Genomic DNA, 27,439 nt, shown 5'->3' on the forward strand with positions numbered 1-27,439 from the left:
GACTGATATGTCTGTCATGGTTAAATACTGCCAGGGTGTGAGAGCTGCGAGATGCGGATGTGAGGTTGCAATCGTGCTAAGTGTGCGAGGTCAAGGTAAAGCATATGAATTTTAAGGCTGAGTCCTGATTGTTGGTAGATGCGTTGTGAGAGTTCAGTAAATTGTTCAGGGGTTAAGGCTGGTGGTGGAATTGTTAGGAATATGGTCCACGGAGGGAGAATTCAGACTGTCCAAATTACTTAACAGCATGTCTTTCGGGACTTGTGGGAGGAAACCGGAGCACCGGGAGGAAACCCACGCAGACAAGGGGAAAACGTGCAGACTCCGCACTGAAAGTGACCCAAGCCTGGAATCGAACCTGAGACCCTGGTGCTGTGCAGCAACTGTGCTATCCACTGTGCTATCGTGCCGCCCATTTATTTCAAATGAAAAATAATTCCAGGTGTCTTATTGTTAGGAAGATGAGTTCCCAAGATCAATGAGTTCATATGAAATTGCCCAACTGTTTCTGCTCTGCTTCCATGTTCTTTGGGCAATAATCCTGGCATTGACCTCTACTGCTACATGTTCCCATCACATCATGAATATATGGCTGAAGGTTGTCCTGCCCCACTGTGAATACAGGGGGCGGGATTCTCCTCTACCCGGCGGGGCGGGCCGGACCGGCGCCGAGGAGTGGTGTGAACCACTCCGGCGTTGGGCCGCCCGGAAGGTGTTGAATCCTCCGCACCTTCAGGGGCTAGGCCGGTGCCGGCGGGATTGGCGCCGCGCCAGCCGACGCGGAAGGGCTTGATGCCGTGTCAACCGGCGGCGAAGGGCCTCCGTCGGCCGGCACGAGTTGGCACATGTGCGGGAGCGCCAGCGTGTGCTGCCGTCATCCCAACGCATGCGCAGAGGGGCTGTCCGCGCCAGCCATAGCAGAGGTCGACAGCAGTCGGCGCGGAGGGAAAGCGTGCCCCCACGGCACAGGCCCACCCATGGGTCGGTGGGCCCTGATCGTGGGCCAGGCCACTGTGGGGGCACCCCCGGGGCCAGGTCCTCCCGCGCATCCCTGAGGACTCTGCAGGCTGCCCGCAGAGCCAGGTCCCACCGGTACGGACCTGGTTTGATTTACGTCGGCGGGACCGGCCGAAAACAGGCAGCCGCTCGGCCCATCGCGGGGCGGAGTATCGCCGGGGGGCCTGCTGCCAGCAGAATCCCGCCCGGGATGTCTCTCCATCCTTCCACCATGACCTCCGGTGCTACGTCTGAAAACCTTTGTGCTCAGTCTCTCTTGCACGTTTTGACGTTCCTCGGAGTAGCACAGTAGAGATTTTGCTTTCAAATGATGCCCAACAATTCTTGCAGTTTGAATGCACCTCCCTTTTAAGAGGTGCATGCTGCCTTCAAGATGCAATTGCCACTTGTCCAATCAGTACACTCGCTGATGCAGTCCATGAACAGTGCAGTCGGTGCTGGCTGCAAACAGCAAACAGTGTACAACAACAGGCAGCAGAAATTTATAATGTTGCCTGGAGTGCAAAAAATGGGTGAGGGTTAACAGTGTACTGCCATCCTCGCTTCCATTATCGGGCGTTATCCAATTTCTCCCCCAATATCTTAATAACATACTCCATAATCAGAGTACTAATAGCTCCTAAATAATTCTCATGATGTGCCAAATAATGTACAAATTGCATTCCAAAGAAGATGGAATGGTATTTTGGAAATAACGTAATTAAGGACAAAATTAAGGTTTGCAATAAAAGGACTTGAAAAATGGCATTTATAATTATTTACAGGTATGGGCAATTGAGTATCCAAGAGATTAGAAAGAAATATGTCACATTCAATCCACAGGATCCCTGCAATGCAGAAAGAAGCCGTCTTTGTAAAGGGGTCAGCACATGGACTAACATCCTCTGAAAGTATGCAGGTATTGTTGTGTTATGTAATTTGCCACTTGATGCATTTTTGAGTAAAAGATGCTCCAGACTTTGAAGTGAGTTCAATGTGTTTTATTGAACTATTAGCACAGTTCTCAATGAGTTTGACTCTCTTCTAATCTAAATGTTGTAACTCAGTCTAACTGAACCAGCCTTGCTCTAAACCACGTGCTGGGGTGTGATGCTGAGGATACACCCTGTCTCACTCTGTAGATGTTGGTCTGTGGAAAGAGGCGGGGTGTGAGTGCCTCATCCCTTTCACCCCTGAGTGTCCTGACTGCTCATTGGTCGTGTCCTATTCTAAGTGTTCATTAGCTGCATGTTTGCATATCATGACAGGTATATCATGATGTCAACCCGCAGCACTGATTTAACAGCAGGTCTGCCATTTTCAAGAACCTCTTTCCAGCCAGCATTCTCACTTAACCTAACACAGCTGAAATTGTGTTAAACAACATAAATGATCCACATCCAGCACTATTTAAAATGGTCATCAACAACTGAGTTTATTTGCAACATTATTTCTTCTGGCTATTGCTACAATTTTATACACTTTTGATATTTTCCACAGTCATTTCAAACGTCTGCAGGGTGTGATCTGGCGTGGGCTGAAGTACCATCTGGTGACTTCAAGACTTCTATACAGATCTGTACAGATTAGATGCTTCCAGTCATTAGTGACCGAGTACCGCTCCCTCTTAGCATTTAGCATGAATGGGATGATGTGCAGATACCACACATAGGAAATAGGAGTAACCCATTTAGCCCCTCGAGCCTGATCTGTCATTCATCACAGATCAGAACAGACTGCTGAAAGGGAAAGGAGAAGAAGTCCTCTCAGCACATCCAGGGAGTTCAGAGGACAGTTTTACCACCTGAACCTCAGTGATGATCAATACTTGAGATGCCTGTGCTTCACTAAGAACATCATTGCCTGCATCATGGTCCTACCATCACCAAAAGCTGCAACTTCTTCAGCTACAACTACGACCTTAGATCAGGGCAAAGGAAACATTGCTTTATGGCTGTGAACCTTTACAAGCCTGGCTCCTTCCAAGGAATGCTAGAGCTAGAAAACAGTAGCCAGGTTTGCAGTATGCTGTTGCATGAGGGAGGTCACTGAGGCTCTTTATGCAGAAAGACATAACCTTGGGCTGGACCTTCATTACTGAGGTGAAGGTTCGCCGACTTGCCAGACCCACCTCAGTAGAAATTGCCCAGTTTTCACTCTGCGGGGTAAGGGAATAGAGTTAGGCCCGCCACCCTCGGAAGTAGATCAGAGGTCCCCAGAGTGGGGGCTGTTTAAAATACACACCTTTGATCTTCTGGACTTCATCTCAGTCATTTCATTAAATATGAGGCCCTTTAGCCCTCACATTTCATTGCTATCCATCCACTCCCGATACCATTTCCATGTCAACATAGTGTCAACCCATACCCCCCAACCACTTCCATGGTCCCTTATAGCCCTCATGCCAACCTATTCGCAACCCTCCATGCCATCTCACTCAGAATGAATCATGGGAGACCTCAGAGCGATGTTTGGATGAAATAAAATAAAGGTCTAAATATCTCTTTCAGCCTTCATTATATTAAAAAAGCGTTTTTGTTCATGAAACCCCACCCAAAACTTTTAAATCTACTCAATTGCTTAATCCTTTAGAAAGATTAACACACTTCTATTCATAAGCCCACATAAATGATACCTAATATTTTAATAACAAATTTGGGCTGTCAATTAAACTGAATTTAGGACCCCCTGCTGAGATAATTATAGCTTGTGGAAAGCAGTCAAGCATTCATAATTACATAATGATAATCCTCTATAAAAACAGATAGTAAAAGTTTCTACAGATGTATAAAACAAGAAAGAGTGGCTAAGGTAAATATTGGTCCTTTAGAGGATGAGAAGGGAGATTTAATAATGGGAGATGAGGAAATGGCTGAGGAACTGAACAGGTTTTTTGGGTCGGTCTTCACAGTGGAAGACACAAATAACATGCCAGTGACTGATAGAAATGAGGCTATGACAGGTGAGGACCTTGAGAGGATTGTTATCACTAAGGAGGTAGTGATGGGCAAGCTAATGGGGCTAAAGGTAGACAAGTCTCCTGGTCCTGATGGAATGCATCCCAGAGTGCTAAAAGAGATGGCTAGTGATAATGTACCAAAATTCACTAGACTCTGGCGTGGTCCCGGCGGATTGGAAATTAGCAAACGTGATACCACTGTTTTAAAAAGGAGGTAGGCAGAAAGTGGGTAATTATAGGCCAGTGAGCTTAACTTCGGTAGTAGGGAAGATGCTGGAATCTATCATCAAGGAAGAAATAGCGAGGCATCTGGATGTAAATTGTCCCATTGGGCAGACACAGCATGGGTTCATAAAGGGCAGGTCGTGCCTAACTAGTGGAATTTTTTGAGGACATTACCAGTGCGGTAGATAACGGGGAGCCAATGGATGTGGTATATCTGGATTTCCAGAAAGCCTTTGACAAGGTGCCACACAAAAGGTTGTTGCATAAGATAAAGATGCATGGCATTAAGGGTAAAGTAGTAGCATGGATAGAGGATTGGTTAATTAATAGAAAGCAAAGAGTGGGGATTAATGGGTGTTTATCTGGTTGGCAATCAGTAGCTAGTGGTGTCCCTCGGGGATCAGTGTTGGGCCCACAATTGTTCACAATTTACATAGATGATTTGGAGTTGGGGACCAAGGGCAATGTGTCCAAGTTTGCAGACGACACTAAGATGAGTGGGAAAGCAAAAAGTGCAGAGGATACTGGAAGTCTGCAGCGGGATTTGGATAGGTTAAGTGAATGGGCTAGGGTCTGGCAGATGGAATACAATATCCATTTTGGTAGGAATAACAGCAAAAGGGATTATTATTTAAATGCTAAAATATTATAACATGCTGCTGTGCAGAGAGACCGGAGTGTGCTAGTGCATGAGTCGCAAAATGTTGGTTTACAGGTGTAACAGGTGATTAAGAAGGCAAATGGAATTTTGTCCTTCATTGCTAGAGGGATGGAATTTAAGACTAGCGAGGTTATGCTGCAATTGTATAAGGTGTTAATGAGGCCACAACTGGAGTATTGTGTTCAGTTTTGGTCTCCTTACTTGAGAAAGGACGTACTGGCGCTGGAGGGTGTGCAGGGGAGATTCACTAGGTTAATCCCAGAGCTGAAGGGTTGGATTACGAGGAGAGTTTGAGTAGACTGGGACTGTACTCGTTGGAATTTAGAAGGATGAAGGGGGATCTTATAGAAACATATAAAATTATGAAGGGAATAGATAGGATAGATGCGGGCAGGTTGTTTCCACTGGCGTGTGAAAGCAGAACTAGGGGGCATAGCCTCAAAATAAGGGGAAGTAGATTTAGGACTGAGTTTAGGAGGAACTTCTTCACCCAAAGGGTTGTGAATCTATGGAATTCCTTGCCCAGTGAAGCAGTTGAGGCTCCTTCATTAAATGTTTTTAAGATAAAGATAGATAGTTTTTTGAAGAATAAAGGGATTAAGGGTTATGGTGTTCGGGCCGGAAAGTGGAGCAGAGTCCACAAAAGATCAGCCATGATCTCATTGAATGGTGGAGCAGGCTCGAGGGGCCAGATGGCCTACTCCTGCTCCTAGTTCCTATGTTCTTATGTAAACAGCTATTTTAACTTCTAGATCAGTGTTTTTCTTTTACAAGTTTCACTGTCAGAGGTGACAATATTGAATTCTTTACCCGTCAGTCTGGCTTCAATAAAACTCGAGATGGATTTGTAGGTATCGTATTATTTATTTTTAACCACTTGCAAGGCTGACTCGCTCCACAGAGATTCAGAACACACAAGCGGTCTCCTGGAGCTCCAGAACCGAGTGCTATCGGAGACAAAGAAATCTTTACAAATTTCATTCAAATGGCATCAAGTTTCACATACAAGATTCCCATAGGTCATCCTATACACCTCCTGACCTGGCCATATATCCTGATTGGCTCCATTCGCATTCCTTAACCCTGGGCCTCTTGTTACCCTGCATCCTTTTCCCCATCCTTGCCATGCTTTCTGAATCCCTTTGTCCTTTGTTTGTGAACTCACTACTATCAGACTGGCTCACATCTACGTTATTGTAACTAATATTTGAACTAACTATTTTATATCACATTCGTTTGTTCAATTCCTCACAGGCAGCCTGTTTTAATTTTAAAGGGCTAGGGATTTAAATCACTCCATGTCAGGACAGTTTCACAGACCTTATCAACCCTTCAAGAGCAGTTGTATTTACTTCAAAAATCTGTGACTCCCACGCTGCAGGTTAAAGTAATTTCTACAGTGAAATTATGGTTTATTGAACTCAGCATTGAGTTCATGGATGGCTCACAACCTGCCTTCTTTCCATTAACAAGTGAAAATAGGATCAGTCAGACATGGGTGCAAAACCTCCAACTCTGGACTCTGCCCACCATTTTTTGAAGTTTGCAGAGGCTGCATGACTCCACAAAAACCCAAGCCTTCATTTCATTCCGTCTTGCTAGAGGGATGTGTGCTGACAAGCACAAGAGCTTGTAAAGATGCCACTGACTGCACGCACTTTATTTTGCAGGCACTGCATTTCAGTTTTGTCATGTTTCCGAACCCAAAGGGATTCCACTCCTTGAACATGCAATTGCACGTAACAGGCATAGAACTATTTTCAGAACATCACAGAGGCCAAATAATGGCTGCTGTACTAGCAGCAGTTGTGATGCCTGTATTCTGTGGTGGTCCGCTGTGCCAACTGCTAAAACAGCAAACCGGAAGGTGGCTAGTGGGTGACGATTGTTATTTGCTGAAGACCAGACTCATGACACCTGTTCATAGCCCATGCACACATATGTAGCAGGCATATAATAATGCCCATATTGTCAAAAGAAATGTGAATCAGCAGACCATTTGCATAGAATCATAGAATTTACAGTGCAGAAGGAGGCCATTTGGCCCATCAAGTCTGCACTGGCTCTTGGAAAGAGCACTCTACTTAAACCCACACCTCCACCCTATCCCCGTAACCCAGTAACCCCAGCTAACCTTTATTTGGACACTTAGGGCAATTTATCATGGCCAATCCAACCGGCTCTTGGAAAGAGCACCCTACCCAAGGTCTACACCTCCACCCTATCCACATAACCCAGTAACCCCACCCAACACTAAGGGCAATTTTGGACACTAAGGGCAATTTATCATGGCCAATCTACCTAACCTGCACATCTTTGGACTGTGGGAGGAAACTGGAGCACCCGGAGGAAACCCACGCAGACACGGGGAGAATGTGCAGACTCTGCACAGACAATGACCCAAGCAGGGAATCGAACTTGGGACCCTGGAGCTGTGAAGAAACTGTGCTAACTACTGTGCTGGAAATGCTGAAACAACAGTTCCACTACATGGACCATGCTGAGGAACCATGCAATAATCAGCAGATCTGGTCCCAAGATGTGTGATGGAACAATGGATGCTACACACTGTTGCCATCATGAGGGTCAATGCCACCACCAATGCTAAGTCACCAGGACTAAATGAAATACATCTGAGAATACTGAAGGAAGTAAAGACGATAATTGCAGAGCCAATCCTTTTTGTTGGGAAATTTCAAATGTTACATCAATGTTACAAGAGGACTGTAAGAATAAACCTAGCAACTGCAGGCCAGCCAGTTTAGCCTCGGCTGTGGGAAAATGTCTAGAGATATGGTCCAGTCCAAACAGTATCTGTCACTTGTATAAATTTGAATTAAGAAAAGCTGGGATACATTTGTGTCCGTGGTGGCTTAGTTGGTAGCACTCTCACCTTTCAAAAGTGGTGACCAATTGTTTTTCAGACTGGAGGATGGTTTACAGTGAGGTTCCCCAGGGGTCAATGTTGGAACCATTGTTTTTCTTCATCTTTGTTAAATTACCCCAACTTGATATGCTGGTGGTATGATTGGACATGTAGCAGGTGGAATTTAATGCAAAAAAGCCTGAAGTAATATATTATTGTGGGAAGACCAAGGAGAAGCAATACATGTTTGGCACAGCAACTTGTAAGTACCAGACTGCCCCAAATCTCAAAGGGAAACTTCACCCAACTGTCACAATGATTTGCAATTTGAGTATTATAAATTATCTGGAGTCAAGATAAGTAACATTCAGACCATTTGTGATGGTTTATATATTATGGTTAAACATTTATTAAAATTTAAAAAATAAAATAAAACTTAAAACACGAGAGCACCTTTTGCACAGTTAGCTGTACTTCTACCAACATTATTTAAAAGGTTTTGACTTAAATAAACTCAGAGCTATACACTCTTTTCATGGCAGCAGTCCTCGCAGATGTTTTAATCTATAACAATTTCCAGTAATATTACCATACAATGCCCTACTGAAATGAAATGAAATGAAAATGAATGAATTGAATGAATGAATGAATGAAATGAATGAATACTGCTCTTAGGGTAAACCTTACACAGGCTTCTCCTTTCTGAGGGTGGCTGCAAACAGGTCTGGCTTCAGCACATACTGTCTTGTTCGTGATTTTACAGCTACAGTCTTCCATCTCACTTTAATTATGTTTTTCCCCCTTAGGTTTTTCTCTCAATTGTTTCTGCAATCCTTTAAAAGTTCCTCTTCCCAGAATTGATCACCCTTTTTCCATTACTTTATGGCTACTATATTTATAAAGTAAACTTACCATTCTTGTTTTATCCATTTAAAATCTCTCAATTATATATACTCCTTGTGAAATACAACAATTAACTTCAAGTCACTTCCCTTATCTCCTAAAGCAAATTTCCATTCATGCTACTTCCCTAACACTCCATCTTAGCTCTGTTCATTACCAATTCAAACTACTTGCCTTCAAACCGGCTTTATTGGTGTTTTTATCTTTGCAGCTGTGGTAAACACCACTGGTAACACATTGCATGTATTATGGTACTGCCACTGTATTACTGGTACCACAGTAAATCCCAGCCTGCTCCTCCCAGCAGGCGACGTATAAAAGTGTATGCTCTCCTGCGCTGCTCCCATTCTGGTTCCAGCTGCAGGAGGCACAACATCTTGTGCAATAAAGCCTCGATTGTTTCACCATTCTCGTCTCGTGGTAATTGACGGTACATTAGCAGCCACCTGTTTACTATTCAATTAACCATTCATGCCCATACAAGCTTGTTTCCTAGTATATGAGAATAATGATATTGCAAAACAGAAATATTAAGACTCTAATTTGCCTCACATCAAATAAGCGGCATATTTCTAAATAGCTGCAGGAGCAGAGAGACCTCAGAATATAGAACATAGAACAATACAGCGCAGTACAGGCCCTTCGGCCCACGATGTTGCACCGAAACAAAAGCCATCTAACCTACACTATGCCATTATCATCCATATGCTTATCCAATAAACTTTTAAATGCCCTCAATGTTGGCGAGTTCACTACTGTTGCAGGTAGGGCATTCTACGGCCTCACCACTCTTTGCGTAAAGAACCTACCTCTGACCTCTGTCCTATATCTATTACCCCTCAGTTTAAAGCTATGTCCCCTCGTGCCAGCCATTTCCATCCACGGGAGAAGGCTCTCACTGTCCACCCTATCTAACCCCCTGATCATTTTGTATGCCTCTATTAAGTCTCCTCTTAACCTTCTTCTCTCCAACGAAAACAACCTCAAGTCCATCAGCCTTTCCTCATAAGATTTTCCCTCCATACCAGGCAACATCCTGGTAAATCTCCTCTGCACCCGCTCCAAAGCCTCCACGTCCTTCCTATAATGCTGTGACCAGAACTGTACGCAATACTCCAAATGCGGCATTACCAGAGTTTTGTACAGCTGCAACATGACCTCCTGACTCCGGAACTCAATCCCTCTACCAATAAAGGCCAACACTCCATAGGCCTTCTTCACAACCCTATCAACCTGGGTGGCAACTTTCAGGGATCTATGTACATGGACACCGAGATCCCTCTGCTCATCCACACTTCCAATAACTTTACCATTAGCCAAATATTCCGCATTCCTGTTATTCCTTCCAAAGTGAATCACCTCACACTTCTCTACATTAAACTCCATTTGCCACCTCTCAGCCCAGCTCTGCAGCTGATCTATGTCCTTCTGTAACCTGCTACCTCCTTCCACACTGTCGACAACACCACCGACTTTAGTGTAGAATATATGTGCATACATTATTGAGGGTGGCAGGACAGATTGAGGAATTTGTTCATCAGGCACATGGATCCTGGGCTTTATAAATAGAAGCACTGAGCACAAAAGCAAGGAAGTTATCAAGACCTTTTCCAAAACACTGGTTCAACTTCATCCAGAGTATTGTGTTCAATTAGGATGACTGATTTCAGTTATATGGACAGATTGGGGAATTTGGAGTTTTCCTAAAAGAATAGAAGGTTGAGAAGAGATTTAAACGAAGTGTGCACAAACCATGGTGGGTCTGGACAGAGCAGATTGGGAGAATCTGTTCCCAATGCCAGTAATCTCGAGAACCAGAGGATACTGATTAAAGGTGAATGGCAAAATAATCAAAGTCTACATGAGGAAAAACCGTGTTTACACAGCGAGTGGTTAGGATCTGGAAGGCACTGCCAGAGGGAGTATTCAGGTAAAATTTTGGCTTTAAAAAGGATGTTGGATTATTTCCTTCAGAGCAAACGTTTGCAGGGCCCAAGGAGAAGGCAAAGGATTTGGACTAGCTGAGTTGCTATTGTAGAGAGGCAAATGGAACATGAAGGGCAATATGGCTTCCCTCTGCATTGTATATCTTGTTATGGGCCAGGGATTAGAGAACCCTAAAGTGTATCATGGAGTTCACCTGACCCACAACTTTTAATAGATTGTGGTATGGGGAGCACACGGCTCACTCTACAGGTACAGCAGAAATGGAAAAGTAATTTTTAAAGCAAAACAATGTTTATTCTATGAACTCAAGTTAACCTTTTTGAAACATACAGTGAACATCTTAGCAACCATCAATTCAAATACAACCCTCAAAGAATACAACACTAAGTAAACCTTTAAGCTTTACCAGAATGTTGCCTGGTATGGAGGGCATAAGCTATGAGGAGCGATTGAATAAACTCGGTTTGTTCTCACTGGAACGAAGGAGGTTGAGGGGCGACCTGATAGAGGTATACAAAATTATGAGGGGCATAGACAGAGTGGATAGTCAGAGGCTTTTCCCCAGGGTAGAGGGGTCAATTACTAGGGGGCATAGGTTTAAGGTGAGAGGGGCAAAGTTTAGAGTAGATGTACGAGGCAAGTTTTTTACGCAGAGGGTAGTGGGTGCCTGGAACTCACTACCGGAGGAGGTAGTGGAGGCAGGGACGATAGGGACATTTAAGGGGCATCTTGACAAATATATGAATAGGATGGGAATAGAAGGATACGGACCCAGGAAGTGTAGAAGATTGTAGTTTAGTCGGGCAGTATGGTCGGCACGGGCTTGGAGGGCCGAAGGGCCTGTTCCTGTGCTGTACATTTCTTTGTTCTTTGTTCTTTGTTCTTTCCTTTTAACATCCATACGACTTAAAAACAAAACCTATATCAGAAGCACATCAGGTTAATGTCACTACTGAAAACATTTATAATTCTGAATTCACCAAATGATCAAGAGATAGTCTTTTGATGGCAGAGAGAATAGCAGTACACATGCTTGGTCTGGCACTGAATATTAAACTAAAACACACCCTGCAGCCTGCTCAAAACGAAAGTAAAAAGTTGACAAACAGCCCAGCTCAACCTACTCTCTGACATCACTGCAGTAGTAAACACCCATTTCTTAAAGGTACACTCACTACAGATATTTATATACTCACCCATTTATAAATACCCATTTGTGAAAGGCACACTCACATGACCCCCCCCCCCCTAGAAAAAAAAATACACCATCAACTTCAAGATGGTTTCATTTTTCACCTTTTCACTGTCCTTTAAGAAACGCACATAGTAAATATACTTTTTTGTTTCAAAAAACAACATACGCAAACAGGTATAATAATAGGGTCCATTTTTCATTCTTCTTCCTCCAACTGAAATCCTTCTCGACTGACAGTGTCTTCGAACAAGAAGGTCTCTGCACGATCCATCCATTTCTCTACGCCTCGGCATTTCTCTTTAAAGTCATATACTTTAGTTCAATCGGATAACAGAGTCCCTTGTAATTCTCCAACACAGGAGCATTGGTTATCACCGCTGTCAGGCAGTCAAATGGGGAGGAGGAGGGAGGGAAGGAGGGGATATTGGAGGGGAGGAGGGGTTATTGAGTGGGAAGGGGCTATTGGAGGGATGGAGGGACTATTGGACAGGGTATTGGGGATATTGGAGGGGGACTATTTCAGGGGAGGTGGCTATTGGAGGGGAGGAGCGGGTATTGGAGGGGGCACTATTTTGGGGGAGGGGTATGGGAGTGGAGGGGGAGGGTAGGGGATGGGGAGACGGGTTTAGGGAACACCCAGAGATGCTCTATTTCAAAGGGGGCATTGATTTGGGTGCACTTTCATGAGGTAAGTGCCTTTCCTTCCAGTTTGCGATGTATATATCAGGCAACGGTAGCATTGTGGATAGCACTATTGCTTCACAGCTCCGGGGTCCCAGGTTCGATTCCGGCTTGGGTCACTGTCTGTGCGAAGTCTGCACATCCTCCCCGTGTGTGTGTGGGTTTCCTCCGGGTGCTCCGGTTTCCTCCCACAGTCCAAAGATGTGCAGGTTAGGTGGATTGGCCATGATAAATTGCCCTGAGTATCCAAAATTGCCCTTCGTGTTTGGTGGGGTTATGGGGTTAGGGTGGAGGTGTTGATCTTGGGTAGGGTGCTGTTTCCAAGAACCGGTGCAGACTCGATGGGCCGAATGGCCTCCTTCTGCACTGTAAATTCTATGATAATCTATGAAATGCCTGTTGAAAGTCTGCTGTCCACTGAAATTTTTCACGTTTCTTCAGCAAGTCCATCAGTGGAGCAATCACGCTGCAAAACTTTTGCGCAAATGTTCGATCAAATCCACTCATGCCAAGAAATCGCATTATTTCCCTTTGTCTCGAGGGTATTGAAAACTCCTCAAGGAAAATGACTTGGGCTTTTCCAAATTCACTTTTGGCTAGGTTTATCACCAAACCCGCCTCCTGAAGTCGATCGTGTAACTCCATCAGATGTTTCAAATGGTCTTTCCATGTCTGGCTGAAAATTACCAGATCGTCGATGTATACCGCAAAATTGGGTAATCCTGAATCTAATTTGTTCATTAACCGTTGAAATGTGGCTGGGGCGCTCCTCATGCCAAATGGCACAACTTTGAATTGGTATATACAATCACAAAAGCTGAAATCTCCTTCGCCCTTTCGGATAAAGGTACCTGCCAGTAACCTTCAAGTAAATCCAGTTTGGAAATAAAAACTGATTGTCCCACTTTCTCAATGCAATCTTCCAAACGTGCGATAGGATAAGAGTCGATTCTTGTAACTGCATTAACCTTTCTATAGTCCACACACAACCGTTGGGTACCGTCTGGTTTAGGTACCATCACTATGAGTGAGCTCCATTGGCTGCAACCCACTTCAATTATGCCATTTTTTTTCAATAACTGTTTTTATTAAAGCTTTTCCAACCAATGTTTTTACATAACAAAAATAAACAAGAATTATTAAACAAAACAAGGTGGGTGTTGTCTTCATACAAAACAAAACTTACATTATATCAACAATTCCCCCCCCCCTACACCTGAGCCCCCCCCCCCCCCCCCCCCCCCCCCCGCCTCACCAGGATGCTGCTGCTGCTGACACTTACTGCTCCCCTAGAAAGTCAAGGAAAGGTTGCCACCGCCGGGAGAACCCCATCAAGGACCCTCTCAAGGCGAACTTTATTCGCTCCAGGCTGAGGAACCCCGCCATATCGCTAATCCAGGTCTCCACACTCGGGGGTCTCGAGTCCCTCCACATTAGCAAGATACGTCGCCGGGCTACCAGGGAGGCAAAGGCTAACACCTCGGCCTCTTTCGCTTCCTGCACTCCCGGATCCTCCGACACCTCAAATATCGCTACTGTTGGCCTCACCTTCACCCGAGTGTCCAAAATCCTAGACATCGCCCTCGCAAAACCCTGCCAGAATTCTTTAAGCGCCGGGCATACCCAAAACATATGGGCATGGTTCGCCGGACTCCCTGCACATCTCGTGCACCTGTCCTCCACCCCAAAGAACATACTCATTCTCGCCACCGTCATGTGAGCCCGATGCACCACCTTAAACTGAATCAAACTGAGCCTAGCGCATGATGCAGATGAATTCACCCTGCCCAGGACGTCAGTTCACAGGCCCTCATTCAGCTCCTCGCCCAGCTCCACCTCTCACTTGCCCTTCAACTCCTCCACTGAGGCTTCCTCCGCCTCCTGCAGCTCCTGATATATGTCCGACACCTTCCCCTCCCCTACCCAGATGCCAGACACAACCCTGTCCTGGATCCTACGCGGGGGCAGCAGCGGAAATGTCCCCACCTGTTTTTTAAGAAAGTCCCGAACCTGGAGGTACCTGAATGCATTCCCCGGGGGCAGGACGAACTTCTCCTCCAGCGCCTGTGACAAAACATGAATTCTTTACTCAAAATTCTTCTCGAGTTTCAATAAAACTCGAGAAGGATTTGTAGGCATAGTATTATTTATTTTTAACCAGCTTGCAAGTCTGACTCGCTTCTCAGGGACACAGAACACAGAACCAGTCTCCTGGATCCCTTGGAAACAAATGAGGTCTGAGACAAAGGGATCTCTGCAAATACATTCAAATGGCATCAAGTTTCACATACATGATTCCCATAGGTCATCCTAAACCCCTCCTGACCTGGCCATACATCCTAATTGGCTCACTTCTCATTCCTTAACCCTGGCCTCTTGTTACCCAGCATCCATTTCTCCTCCTCTACCAGACACCCCTCCCCCCTTCCTTGCCATGCTTTCTGAAATCCTTTGTCTGTGAACTCACTAGAATTAGACTGGCCTCTATCTACATTACTGTAACTAATATATTTAAACTAACTATTTTATATCACATTCGTCACCTGCATGCTGGGGAAATTCCCGTCTATAAACCGGTCCCCCCATTCTCCTAATACCTGCCCTATACCAGCCTTGGAACCCCCCCATCTATCCTACCTGGAGCAAATCTGTGGTTTGTTGCTAATTTTTCCTTGGTTCAATTGCTCTGTTTTATTACCTTTGCTCTCGCGTCGCCAGGTATCTTTATGATACCGCCACGAAGTTCAAGTCCGAGTAATGATCAATAATCCAATACACCGAGTAGTAAGATTTAAATCAAAGCACATTTATTATACACAGTAATCGCTACTCATGCACAAATTCTACGTCTAAGCTACTTCTACAACTAACAGGCCTATACTTAACTTTCGGACTGGCCCACCAGGTCAGGGAAACAAATGGCCTTTCGTTCGGGTTCTGAGCCTGCGGGATTCGAAGTTGGTACGGATTGGTAGCTAGGAGCGCCTATCTCGTAGCGAGCGTTGAATTAAGACTTACGGTTTCAATCTTCACGTCTCCAGTCACGGTCAATGTTGGTTCGTTGTTGCTGGGCGACCCGGGCAGGAAGAAGAGCGTGAAGAGAGCGAGGAGGTGGCGAAGAAGAGAAGAGCGATTTGAACTTGGGGCTCAATTCTTATAGTCCCCAGGGGCTTGCTGCCTTTCGGGGCGGACCCTGTACCTGGTCCCAAGTAATTGGACTTTGTCCCAATCGCTTGGTTCGATTTTCTCCAATGCAGGAGCGGTTCCCTGATTGATGGGCGGTCTTCAGGTGCTCGTTCACCTCCTTTTGTGTAGGCTCCTGCTGGAGAGTCTGGTTTTGCTTTGTGTGTCGAAATGTTGCTTATTGTTCCCGGGGATTGTTCATTAGTATGCAGATGGCTGTTGTTTTGTTATGCTGATGGTTGCTGGTATCGATATTGTCTAGCCTTTCCAGAGGTAAATACACAGCCAACCTGCAGCTGCTGGTTTTTGTCTTGTTGGCTGACTTTCTCCTCAGCCTTTGCCGTTCGCCATTTTGAATCGGGAGTTGGCCATTTTAAGTGGCTACAGGTTATTCCGTAGCGGGGTCCACATTGAGGCCCCCTCCCCCTGCCTATGTCTCCTCCACTGCCCCCAAATCCTCAGTGCCGCCGTCACCACCGGACTTGTGGTGTATTGCGCCGGCAAGAACGGCAGCGGCTCCGTGACTAGTGTCCCTAGGCTGGTGCCTTTGCATGACGCTGCCTCCAGCCGTCCCCATGCCGCCCCCTCCTCAATCATCCACTTCCTAATCATAGCCACGTTGGCCGCCCAATAATAGCTGCAGACGTTCGGCAGAGCCAGTCCTCCCCTCCCTGGCTCCGGTCCTTTTTAACTCGCGGGGTTTTATTCGCTCATACAAATCCCGTAACAATCCTATTCACCCGCTTAAAAAAGGACTTGGGGATAAAAATGGAGAGGCACTGAAAGACGAACAGGAACCTGGGGAGAACCATCATCTTCACAGTCTGCACCCGTCCCGCCAGGGAAAGCGGGAGCATGTCCCACCTTTTAAAATCTCCCTCCATCTGCTCCACAAGCCGGGTTAAGTTGAGCCTGTGCAGGGCATCCCAGTTCCTGGCCACTTGTATCCCCAAAAACCGAAAGCTCCTCTCCACTATCTTGAGCGGGAGCTCCCTCAGTCTCTCCTCCTGGCCCTTAGCGTGGACCATGAACAGCTCATTCTTCCCCACTTCTTTGAATAACCTTGAGGTAAAGTTTGATCCTTGATCCGATTGCATTTCTGTGGGTAGTCCATATCTAGTAAAGAATTTAAGTAACTCAGCACAATCTTTTTAGCTGTAATGTTACGTACTGGAATGGCCTCTGGAAACCTAGTAGACACATCCATTATAGTCAAAAGATATTGATTCCCACTTTTTGTTTTAGGAAGCGGTCCTACGGAATAAATTAGGACCATTGTAAAAGGTTCCTCAAATGCTGGAATGGGTATTAAGGGCGCTGGTTTTATCACTGCTTGAGGTTTCCCTATCACTTGACATATGTGACATGATTGACAAAATTTAACTACATCTTTATGTAGTCCAGGCCGATAAAAATGTTTCTGGATTTTAGCTTGAGTTTTCCTTATTCCCAAATGACCTCCCACTGGTACCTCATGTGCAACTCGCAACACTTCCTTTCGATAACCTCCCGGCAATACTACTTGATGAACTTCTGCCCACTTTTCATCCGCCTGCATATGTACAGGTCTCTATTTTCTCATCAAGACATTACATTTACGGTAATTACACTCTGGTATACACTCAGATTCCTCTTCCGTGTATGCTCTCTGAAACATCCGGTTTATTTCTATATCTTTTTGTTGTAACTCCGCCAATTTTCCTGAACTAAAAATATCCGCCTCATCCTCCACCTGTTCTTGTTCTTTTTCAGCCATCTGATCAAAAAAGGTTTGTGATAATTGCACTTCAACTTCATCTTCATTCTTTGATTTCTCCTCTTGTCTTAACCTGTGACTTTGTGGCCTTGTTACTACACAATCCAGAAAAATCCCAGGATATTCGTCCTTCAACACTTCAGTTGTCTGATTTTCCACTGGCTTATCAACCACAGTAGGCATCACTCCCACCTGCAATCCAGCTACATCAATACCCAAGATAAACTGTATTTCTGGACAAGTTGGTTTCTCTATTACTCCTACTACCACTTCGCCACTCTTAACTGGACTTTCCAACCTTACCTTATATAATTGAACCCTACTCCTCTCACCCTGAATTCCACATATTACCATCTTTTCTGTCAACATTCTTCCCAGACTACATAACTCCTCATCTCTTACCATTAAAGATTGACTAGCTCCCGTATCTCTTAAAATTGTGACTTCTTTACCTGCTCCTCCTGATACACATGAGTAAACTTTCCCCACGCAAGTAAATTCTTTAAAGACATCTGGCACCTTCTTATCAATCAACTCTTGATCAGGCTGTACAATCTTTTGCACCTCCTTTGCTTCCCTTGGGCTTTCCTTTACCACTTTAACAAACCCTACTGTCTTATCCTGTTTTACCACATCAGCCTTCCCAGTGCTTTTCTTCAACCACCACACCACTGTGACTTTACATGGCTTAGTTTATTGCAGTGAAAACATTTCAAACTTTTCATTTCTTTTCCACCCTCCTGGATTTTTAAAAAAATCTGAGGTACACTCTCCATATTATCTCCCATCAGATCACCTTTACCTTTACCACTTGAGTATTTCACAGGCTGAAACTGATGTTGGAAACCAAGCTTTGATTTATGAACTAATTAATAATCATCTGCCATTTCTGCTGCTTATCTCGCAGTTTTAACCCTCTGGTCTTCCACATGAATTCTCACTACATCAGGAATTGCATTTTTAAACTCCTCCAAAAGTATAATTTTTCTGAGAGCTTCATATGTTTGGTCTATTTTCAAAGCCCGTATCCACCTATCAAAATTACTCTGTTTGATCCTTTCAAACTCCATGTATGTTTGACCAAATTCTTTCCTTAAATTTCTAAACCTTTGTCTGTAGGCTTCAGGCACGGGTTCATATGCACCTAAGATGGATATTGTCACCTCCTCATTCGTCCCAGATACCTCCTCCGGTAGTGATGCAAATACTTCACTAGTCCTACCTATCAGCTTTGTTTGAATCAGTAATACCCACATGTCCTGTGGCCATTTCATTTGTTTAGCCACCTTCTCAAATGAAATAAAAAAGGCTTCTAGCTCCTTCTTGTCAAACCTTGGCAATGCTTGGACATATTTAAATAGATTCCCACCAAGCCTTCGACTTGGACGCTCTTTCTCACTATCCTCATCACTATCCACCAACTGTACGTTTCCCTTTACGTCTGCCAATTGTAACTGACTGTCATGTTTCATGGCCATTTTCTGAAGTTCAAACTCTCTCTCTTTACCTTTTTCCCTGATCTGTATCTCCCTTTCTCTTTCTTTTTGTTCTGCTAGGGCTATTCTTTATGTTTTCCATTCTTCTCTCTCTTTTTCCTCTCTTTCTCTTTCTCTTTCTTTTTCCTCTCTCTCTCTTTCGTATTCAAGCTGATTTAATTCTTTTTCGTGTTCCACTTGTTTAATTTGCAACTGAATTTTTGCTATTTCCGATGAGTCAAACTATCTCAGGCAATGTTAAATGCTTAGCCACCGCCATAATTACCTCAGTTTTTCGCATTTTGGCAGATAATGTTAACTGCAATGTTTTTGCCAAATCCTACAGTCTGCTTTAAGTCTCTGTCCGTAAGGTACTGCGTGTGACCATCTCCACTCCCAAAAACTTCAGAGCCTCTGAAAAAGCCATTGTCCACAACACACTCCCCATTTAAACTAGAATACCACACCTGAAAAGCAACCACAATATACTCACCCCTCACTGTCTTTAAGTTCACTAAGCCAATCCAATAGATAGGCTTTTTTCCCCTTGAGCTCCCAATTTGTTATGGGCCAGTGTTTAGAGAACCCCAAAGTGTACCATGGAGTTCACCTGACCCACAATTTTTAATAGATTGTGGTATGGGGAGCACACGGCTCACTCTACAGGTGTGGTACAGCAGAAATGGAAAAGTAATTTTTAAAGCAAAACAATGTTTATTCAATGAACTCAAGTTAACCTTTTTGAAACATACAGTGAACATCTTAGCAACCATCAATTCAAATACAACCCCCAAAGAGTACAACACTAAGTAAATCTTTCAGCTTTCCTTTTTAACATCCATACGACTTAAAAACAAAACCTTTATCAGAAGCACATCAGGTTAAAGTCACTACTGAAAACATTTATAATTCTGAATTCACCAAATGATCAAGAGATAGCCTTTTGATGGCAGAGAGAACAGCAGTACACCTGCTTGGTCTGGCTTCAGCTCCAACACTGAAAGCGAAACTAAAACACACCTGCAGCCTGCTCAAAACGAAAGTAAAAAGCTGACAGACAGCCCAGCTCCGCCCACTCTCTGACATCACTGCAGTTAGGAAACACCCATTTCTTAAAGGTACTCTCACTGCAGATATTTATATACACACCCATTTATAAACACCCATTTCTTAAAGGTACCCTCACATGACACCCTTCTATGTTTCTATTGGGCAAGAAGTACCAGGATGATTAAGAGTTTCGAGGATTGACATACACATTGGATACCTGGGCATGGAAGACCTGACTTCAGACTGCACCATCTCAGGATGGGCAGCAGCAGCAGCATTCTGGACTGGTTGGTTGACAGGCGAAAGCATGGGCAGCATCGGACGTGCAGGATTGTGTGCATGACTGGTCTGAGGAGAGAACAGGTTCATGCTCCATGTGTTATAAGTATCTCTATTTTGAATTATATTTAGGGTTAAGAATGTAGTGTTTTGGTATCAGTCTAAGGTGAACTGGGGTTTGTTTACTTTCAGTTTGGCTTAGTATGCCTGGATATGTTTACAAACTATGCTTTGTTTTTGACACAGCTGAGAGGCTTTTAGGAACCAGAAAGCGCTTGGGTCGCTATGGAGAAAATTGCTGAGAGTGGAGCTATGCTCTAAAAGGAAAACTTATGGGTTTATTTTATTTTAGGATAAATCAGTGTAAGTTAAACTGACCTGGAGATGGCAGACATCCAGTTTGGTGTGTTTAACCAGAGAACTATATATTTTGAGGAAAAGAGGAATTTCTAGAGAACTTGGTCGGGCCAAGGTGCTCTGTAAAGAGAGAAGTCCAGCTATGGATTAGATACCAAGGGAGTGTCTGTGTGTGTCTGGTGGGTCATGGATTGTGACCATGAGTGATGCCTATACTTGGATCAGGAGGTCATATTGATAGAAATATCGTATCACCCTGAGCTGTGACATGTGCAGTTAGACCTAAAGGAAAAGGAACTGCCTTCCAGAGTATGAGTATGATTAAAAACCTATCAGAGTGAAAGCCACAATAAAAAGGTTAAGCTGGGCTAAATTTGTTGGATTGAGTTTAAGGTAGAAGCTCATATTGTTCAGAATCATTGGGCAGGATTTTATTGCCCACCACCCAGTGGGATATTACAATCTCACTGAAGTAAATGGGAATTTCGATGGTTTACCCTATCCGCTGGTGGGATACACCATGACAGAGCCATAAAATTCTGTCCATGATCTTATTTGCCTGTTTAGTCATTATTGCTTATGTTTGTTTTGTTCAAGTTTCTATAGTAACGATCCTATAAAGTTATCAATTTAACTTTGGAGTCCTGTCTTATTTCTTTACCTTTGGCTCTTCCACACGTTGCATTCTTTAGACAAATATGGTTTATCAGGCTAGGTCCTAACAAGTATCAGGCTTGTCCAGCATTCTCATCACTGGGACCATTACAGATAAAGCCACTGTCACTCCCAGAGGGTGGTACCTGACCAATACTATATTCATCTATTGGAGGACAAATTGCCAAACTGCCATGGGAGCTCCAAGCACCTTTGAGTGCTTGTAATAATAATCTTTATTATTGTCACAAGTATGCTTACATTAACACTGCAATTAAGTTATTGTGAAATCCCCTAGTCACCAAACTCCGGTGCCTGTTCGGGTACACAGAGGGAGAAATCAGATTGTCCAATTCAGCTCACAAGCAGGTCATTCGAGACATGTGGGAGGAAACCGGAGCACCCGGAGGAAACCCACGCAGACACGGAGAGAATGTGTAGACTCTACACAGACAGTGACCCAATTGAAACCGGGTCCTTGGTGCTGTGAAGCAACAGTGCTAACCACTGTGCTACCGTGCTGTGTCCTTCTGCGAAAGCATAAATTTTAGACACAAGCATCACACAGGTAATAATATTAAGGCAATATAATGGAAGAAAAATACCCCCGCCGCCATAACCCCACCCCATATTGTCCTATGTGTCGCACTTTGAACATCATGTTTGGATACAAATAAATATAACTAATCAGAGAAAATGTTGGGCACAGTTTAACGGAAAACGTTCTGAAAATGTTGAGCATGATTTAATGGAAAAAGTTCTGAGTGTCATATCATGCGCGACTTCCTGGGTGTTTCCCGACGACTGATGCACTATCAATTACTACAAAGACGAGAGTAGTGAATAATCGAGGCTTTATTGAGCAAAGATGTTGTGCCTCCTGTAGCTGCTACCAGAATGGGAGCAGCACTGGCGAGCACACACATTTATACGCCGCCAACTGGGCGGAGCCAGCAGGCAGGGATTTACCCATGTACCTCTAGTATACGAGTCTTACCGTACTACATCTAATACAGTTAGTGGTGGCTACCACAACGACCAAACCAGCGAGACTGCAGTCCGTATTTAACACCACTTGGTGCCAAAAATGATCCCTCATGAGCTTCACGCCACTACTGGCTGTCCCGCCAGCTGATTCGCCAGACTTGCACCTGGCAGCTCCCCACTAACAAGCAGGAGTTGCTTTCACACGCTCCCTCTGCGCTGACTCCCATTCAGATCATAAGCATGGCACCACGCAGACCAGCTCCACGCTTCGGGGATGCTGACCTTGCGAGGCTTCTGTATGCTGTGGAGGTGAGGCGGGATACCCTGGACGGGATTTTCCCTTCTGACGGCAGAGTGTTGATGCCGTCGTAAAAAACGGAGAGTTTAACGGTGGCATCATTGGACCACTAAGTGTAGCGATCCTCTGCCCTACAGGGGGCTAGCACAGCACTAGAGTGACTCACGCCGCTCCAGCTGCCGATACTGGCGTCAAACATACGCCGCGGGTCTGCGCATGCGCACTGCGACCGGCGTGAATGCGCGCATGCGCACTGCGACCAGTGCAAGCTTGCGCGTGCGCAGTAACGTCCTTCTCCGCAACATGGCGTGGGGCTACAGGAGTCGGCACGGAATAAAAGGGGCCCCCACCAGGAGAGACCGGCCCGTCATTCAATAGGCCCCGATCGTGGGCCAGCACGGTGGGGGCCTCCCGCCCCCCCCCCCCCCAAACCAGGTCGCCCCCGACAGGATGGACGCTGAGATCCCGCCGGGGAAGGCCAGATGTGAACGGCACCGGCGGGACTCAAGCTTTCTTGGGGGCCATTCGGCCCATCCCGGGCGGAGAATTGCCAGGGGGGATGCATAGAGCGGCCCCCGACCGGCGCCGCGCTGACCGAGTTGGCACCGATTCTCTGGTCACTGGAGAATCAGCGGATCGGCATCGGGGCGGTGTCGCGTGAATCGCACCTGGCGATTCTCCGAAGCATCGTGGGCTGAGACAATCCTGCCCCTTCCGAGGGGATTGGAGGACTGGCAGTAGGCCCCCCATTGCCACCTGGGAGGCAGTGGCAGCGGCTGTCAGTTCAGGCAGTGTGACCAGTAGGACTGCCGTACAATGTCACCGTCCCCAGCATTAGGCTGCCTGGCTGCCACCAGCACTGCGAAGGCTGTCACTGCGGGGTCAACAACACCATCCATCGTACTATCTGTAAGGAATTGGAGAAAGAGAGAGACCGACAACCAGTTAGGCCTTCGTCCCCGGGACCCTCAAATTCCACCCTTACCTGTCCCACCCACCGTGCCGGTTAGAACATAGAACATAGAACTGTACAGCACAGTGCAGGCCCTTCGACCCACGATGTTGTGCCGAACTAGTATGAAACTAAGATCAAATCAACCTACTCCCAATCATTCTAGTGCACTCCATATGCCTATCCAATAACCCCTTTAAAGTTCCTAAAGTGTCCGACTCCACTACCATAGCTGGGAGTATGTTCCACTCCACTCTCTGAGTAAAGAACCTACCTCTGACATCCCTCCTATATCTTCCACCATGAACCTTATAGTTATGCCCCCTTGTAACAGCTACATCCACTCGAGGAAAAAGTCTCTGAATGTCCACTCCATCTATCCCTCTCATCATCTTATACACCTTAATTAAGTCACCTTTCATCCTCCTTCGCTCCAATGAGAAAAGCCTCAACCTTTCTTCATAAGACCTACCCTCCAATCCAGGCAGCTGAGTTCAAACAGATCCCAAATTCGCTGTTATAGGGTCTTAACCTGCAGTGTGGGAACCATAATTTTATTGAGACATAAACACTTCTGAAGGGAAGGGTGGATTTAAAGTCTGTTTTAGTGTTATGATCTGAAGTAATTGAAAAAATCTGCAACTTACACTTAGACTGGAAAAGCAGACAACCACTGTTTGAGTGCATTGATTCACACACTATCTGATGTAGCTGAGAAAAGTAACATCAATAAACTGTTTTTGCAATTTCAATAAACCCCATTATTTACATTTCCCAAGTTTTGTTATGAGAGTAGAATCTGTTATGAATGCTTGGCTGAGTTTCAAATGTCCCAGAACCACTCAGCATGGGACTATATAATTATTTGTATTGACAGTTTTAAGAGGTCATTAAAGGATATTCTGTCTTTGATGTGGTTAATGAAGTAGATATTTGTTTGTTATTGCAACAGATTGACCACTTGATTTGAACTGATTTACATTTTTTGAATATGTTTCATGAATTTGATCACGTTTTTGTTTGAGTGAGTGCTCTTTTACACTGTTAGAAGTTCTTTTTCATTTCCACATGATACCTGAGGTCTTCCCATAGTGGATACTGGATGAGTAGCTTTGGAAGTTACATGGGGGGCGTGGAGTGGGTCCAGGGGTATGAGGCAGACTGAATGGGACAAAGTGACATGGAGAAGGCATGAGAGCATTGAGAAGGTATGAGAGGGTGTGAAAAGTGGTGTGTGTGATGGTGTGTGAGGGGCACGTACTAGAGATCCTTTAATACAATTTTACCAAAGCCTCAGAGAACTGAGGTAGGTCCTCTATCCAGCCGTCCTTGGCACCTCCCCACCTACATACTGCATAAGATGTACAGGCCTGACTGCATCATGCCCACACCTCCCCAGAACAAAATGATGTGGGATCCTTTTAAAGAGGATAGGTAAGCCAGATAGGATAATTTCCTGACTTAACTTGGCTGCAAAATCTACCCAGAGAGAGAAATGCAAATTGGGAGAGGGAGTAAGAGAGAGAAACACAAAAATGAGAGTGGATGAAACATAAACAGAGCATCAGAAACACAAACCGAGGGAGAGAGAGACAAAAAAACATAAATAGAGATGGAGGGAGATAGAAACAGAATTCTCATATTGAACAGTGTCTGCCATCTGAAACTGATGGAATGTTGCAACTGTCCATCTTTTGGCATCTCAAAGTAGCAGTAGTGAGATTGTCAGCATTAATGATGTGCGAATGTGATAAACAGCCAGCCCTTTAAAAAATGAAAATAAAACTGCCTGCCTGTTTTTGTGAGGGTTGGAAAAAATCTGTTCTTGCAGTTTTAACAGTACTACCATTATAGTATTTTAATGCTTGATAGATTTCCACAACCTATCATTATCATGGTGAGGAGCTGTACATTCATAGTTTGAGTGCCAGCTCAAAGAAGTTATGAGAGGATAAACTGTCTTTGAAGTGGAGGTATGAATAAAATACCTTGTTTTTATTTATAAGGATTAAGTACCAAAAGAAATTTAAATGTAGGGCAGGTTTTCATAATTGTGTTTTCATATCGTAAAGTCTATAATATATTTTTAGAACTTTATTTTATATCATCTCCACATAACCCCTGAGCTTTTCCCATGGTGAATTGGTATAGAAGGTATAAGGGCAAAGGTTGTTGAGGTACAAGAGTTCGCACTAAATTGGCATTAAGTTGGCAGAGGACTAAAAGTTTAAGTGGCCCTGGATTGTGCATCCCTGACAGTCCTCTTTGTTCTTTTTTTATTTTTCAGTTTTCCTCTCTACTAGTTGTTTTGTTGGTCTCGAACAGGTTTTGGAGCAGGCTGACAAATTGCCCCCATGCTGTAAGGAAGCCTTCCTCCGACCCTTGGATGGTGTATTTTTATCTTCTCCAAGTCGAGAACTTTTGATAGGTCTGCCAGCCAGTCTGATCCGTGGGTGGTGCTGCTGATTGCCAGCCGAGCAGGATTCTCCAGCATGCGATTAGGGAAGCGAAAGCTAGGGTGCGGCCCCCTTCCCCATGTGTAGCTCTGCTGCTCCAATATCCCAAAGATTGCCACATTTGGGCATGGCTTCACCCTCACTCCCACAACTTTGGACATTGCCTCGGAAAAGGGTGTCCAGAATCCAGCAAGTGTGGACATGCTCAGAATATGTGGGTGTGGTTGGCCGGCCTCTCTGGCACCGTTCGCATTTGTCCTCCACCTCCGGGAAGAACCTGGGGCTGGATTCTCCACGCCGCCACGCCACATTTCAATTTCACCCTGCCGGCGTGATGCTCTGTTACGTGATGCAGCCCCACGCCGTCGGGAAACCCCCGGGCTGCTGGCAAAACGGAGCATCCCGCTGGTGGAGAATTCAGCCCCTGTTCATTCGGGTTAAATAATCCTGCACCTTACTCACCGCCTCCCTGACCCCCATCCCCCTGTTCTCCCCAGAATGAAAGTCCCACAATTTAGGGTTTGCGGTGGCCTTGCAGAATTGACAAAAAGAATTCTGCTTACATTTTGTAACATAGCAAAGCTGCATTTGATTATAGTTACTATATAATAAGTTAATCATTTTAAAATGGATTCTTTCATTCAGATTGTGAGGAGGTTCATGTGGAACATAGACACTGACATAGATTTATTGGGACAATTGGCTTGATTCTGTATTGTAATATTTAGTGTAAATATGTTGACTGGAGTTTAGACCTGCCAAATCCATGTGCAAACAAAGATCACAGTAAAACACACTTCCCAAATAAACATTACCATTTGTTTATTCAGGACTTTCCTGTTTGTGATTCAAATTGAAGTTAAGTATGACAGTGTTACTGTTACAGCAGATCAGTTCAAATGCCGATCACTCACCTGCCAGTACACAAAATATTGGTGGTTTTAAGCATATTTAGCGGAATACTGGAAGCCAGTTATGTGTTTATCAATGTGTGCTATGGATTTGGGGCTTCACTAACAAAATATCAGTATCAGTTCAAACTTTGTGGAAGTCCAGAAAAAAATTGTGAGGTGCCTGTTAACCATCTGTGTTGGACATCATTTGGAAATGCCTGCAGTAATAGCCTCATCAGCAGCGCTGACAGCTCTATCTGTGTGTGTGAGTGTTAGAATGTAATATGGTATGTAGCACGATGCACTATACCACATAGCTGTAGGTGAACTCGTACTAGTGGAGGGCATGAAGAGGCTCTCATGGCAAATAATTTGTAGGTAATGAGAGTTTCAGACCAGTAGGACAGCAGATTTTATTTTGAGGACTAGTTTTCCATTATATTTTATGGAACCCATGGAAAGCAATGGATCCTGACGGAGTCCCTGGTTGTCCACTCAGATCCTGCGCAGACCAACTGGCAGGTGTCTTTGCGGGAATCTTCAACCTCTCCCCACTCCGTTCTGAGGTTCCTACCTGCTTCAAGAAGACCACCATCATACTGGGTGCCAAAGAAGAACCAGGCAACGTGCCTCAAAGACTACCATCCAGTGCCCTTGACATTGATC

At 44.8% G+C, this 27,439-nt stretch overlaps 1 protein-coding gene across 4 annotated transcripts in view; it reads left to right on the top strand.

Moving 5' to 3' along the window:
- LOC140408653 (E3 ubiquitin-protein ligase MARCHF1-like) overlaps nucleotides 1-27,439 on the top strand; it is a 1,031,995-nt gene that overhangs the window by 671,748 nt on the left and 332,808 nt on the right. The window contains exon 2 of one of the 4 annotated variants that reach the window (XM_072496142.1): nucleotides 1,840-1,915. The exons of the other annotated variants lie outside the window; for them this stretch is intronic. Within the exon in view, the coding sequence (XP_072352243.1) occupies nucleotides 1,840-1,915 (76 nt within the window). The remainder of the gene's footprint in view (nucleotides 1-1,839; nucleotides 1,916-27,439) is intronic. 4 annotated transcript variants of the gene reach the window in all.

The sequence above is a fragment of the Scyliorhinus torazame genome, chromosome 3, assembly GCF_047496885.1.
Source record: "Scyliorhinus torazame isolate Kashiwa2021f chromosome 3, sScyTor2.1, whole genome shotgun sequence".
Taxonomy (NCBI): Eukaryota; Metazoa; Chordata; class Chondrichthyes; order Carcharhiniformes; family Scyliorhinidae; genus Scyliorhinus; species Scyliorhinus torazame.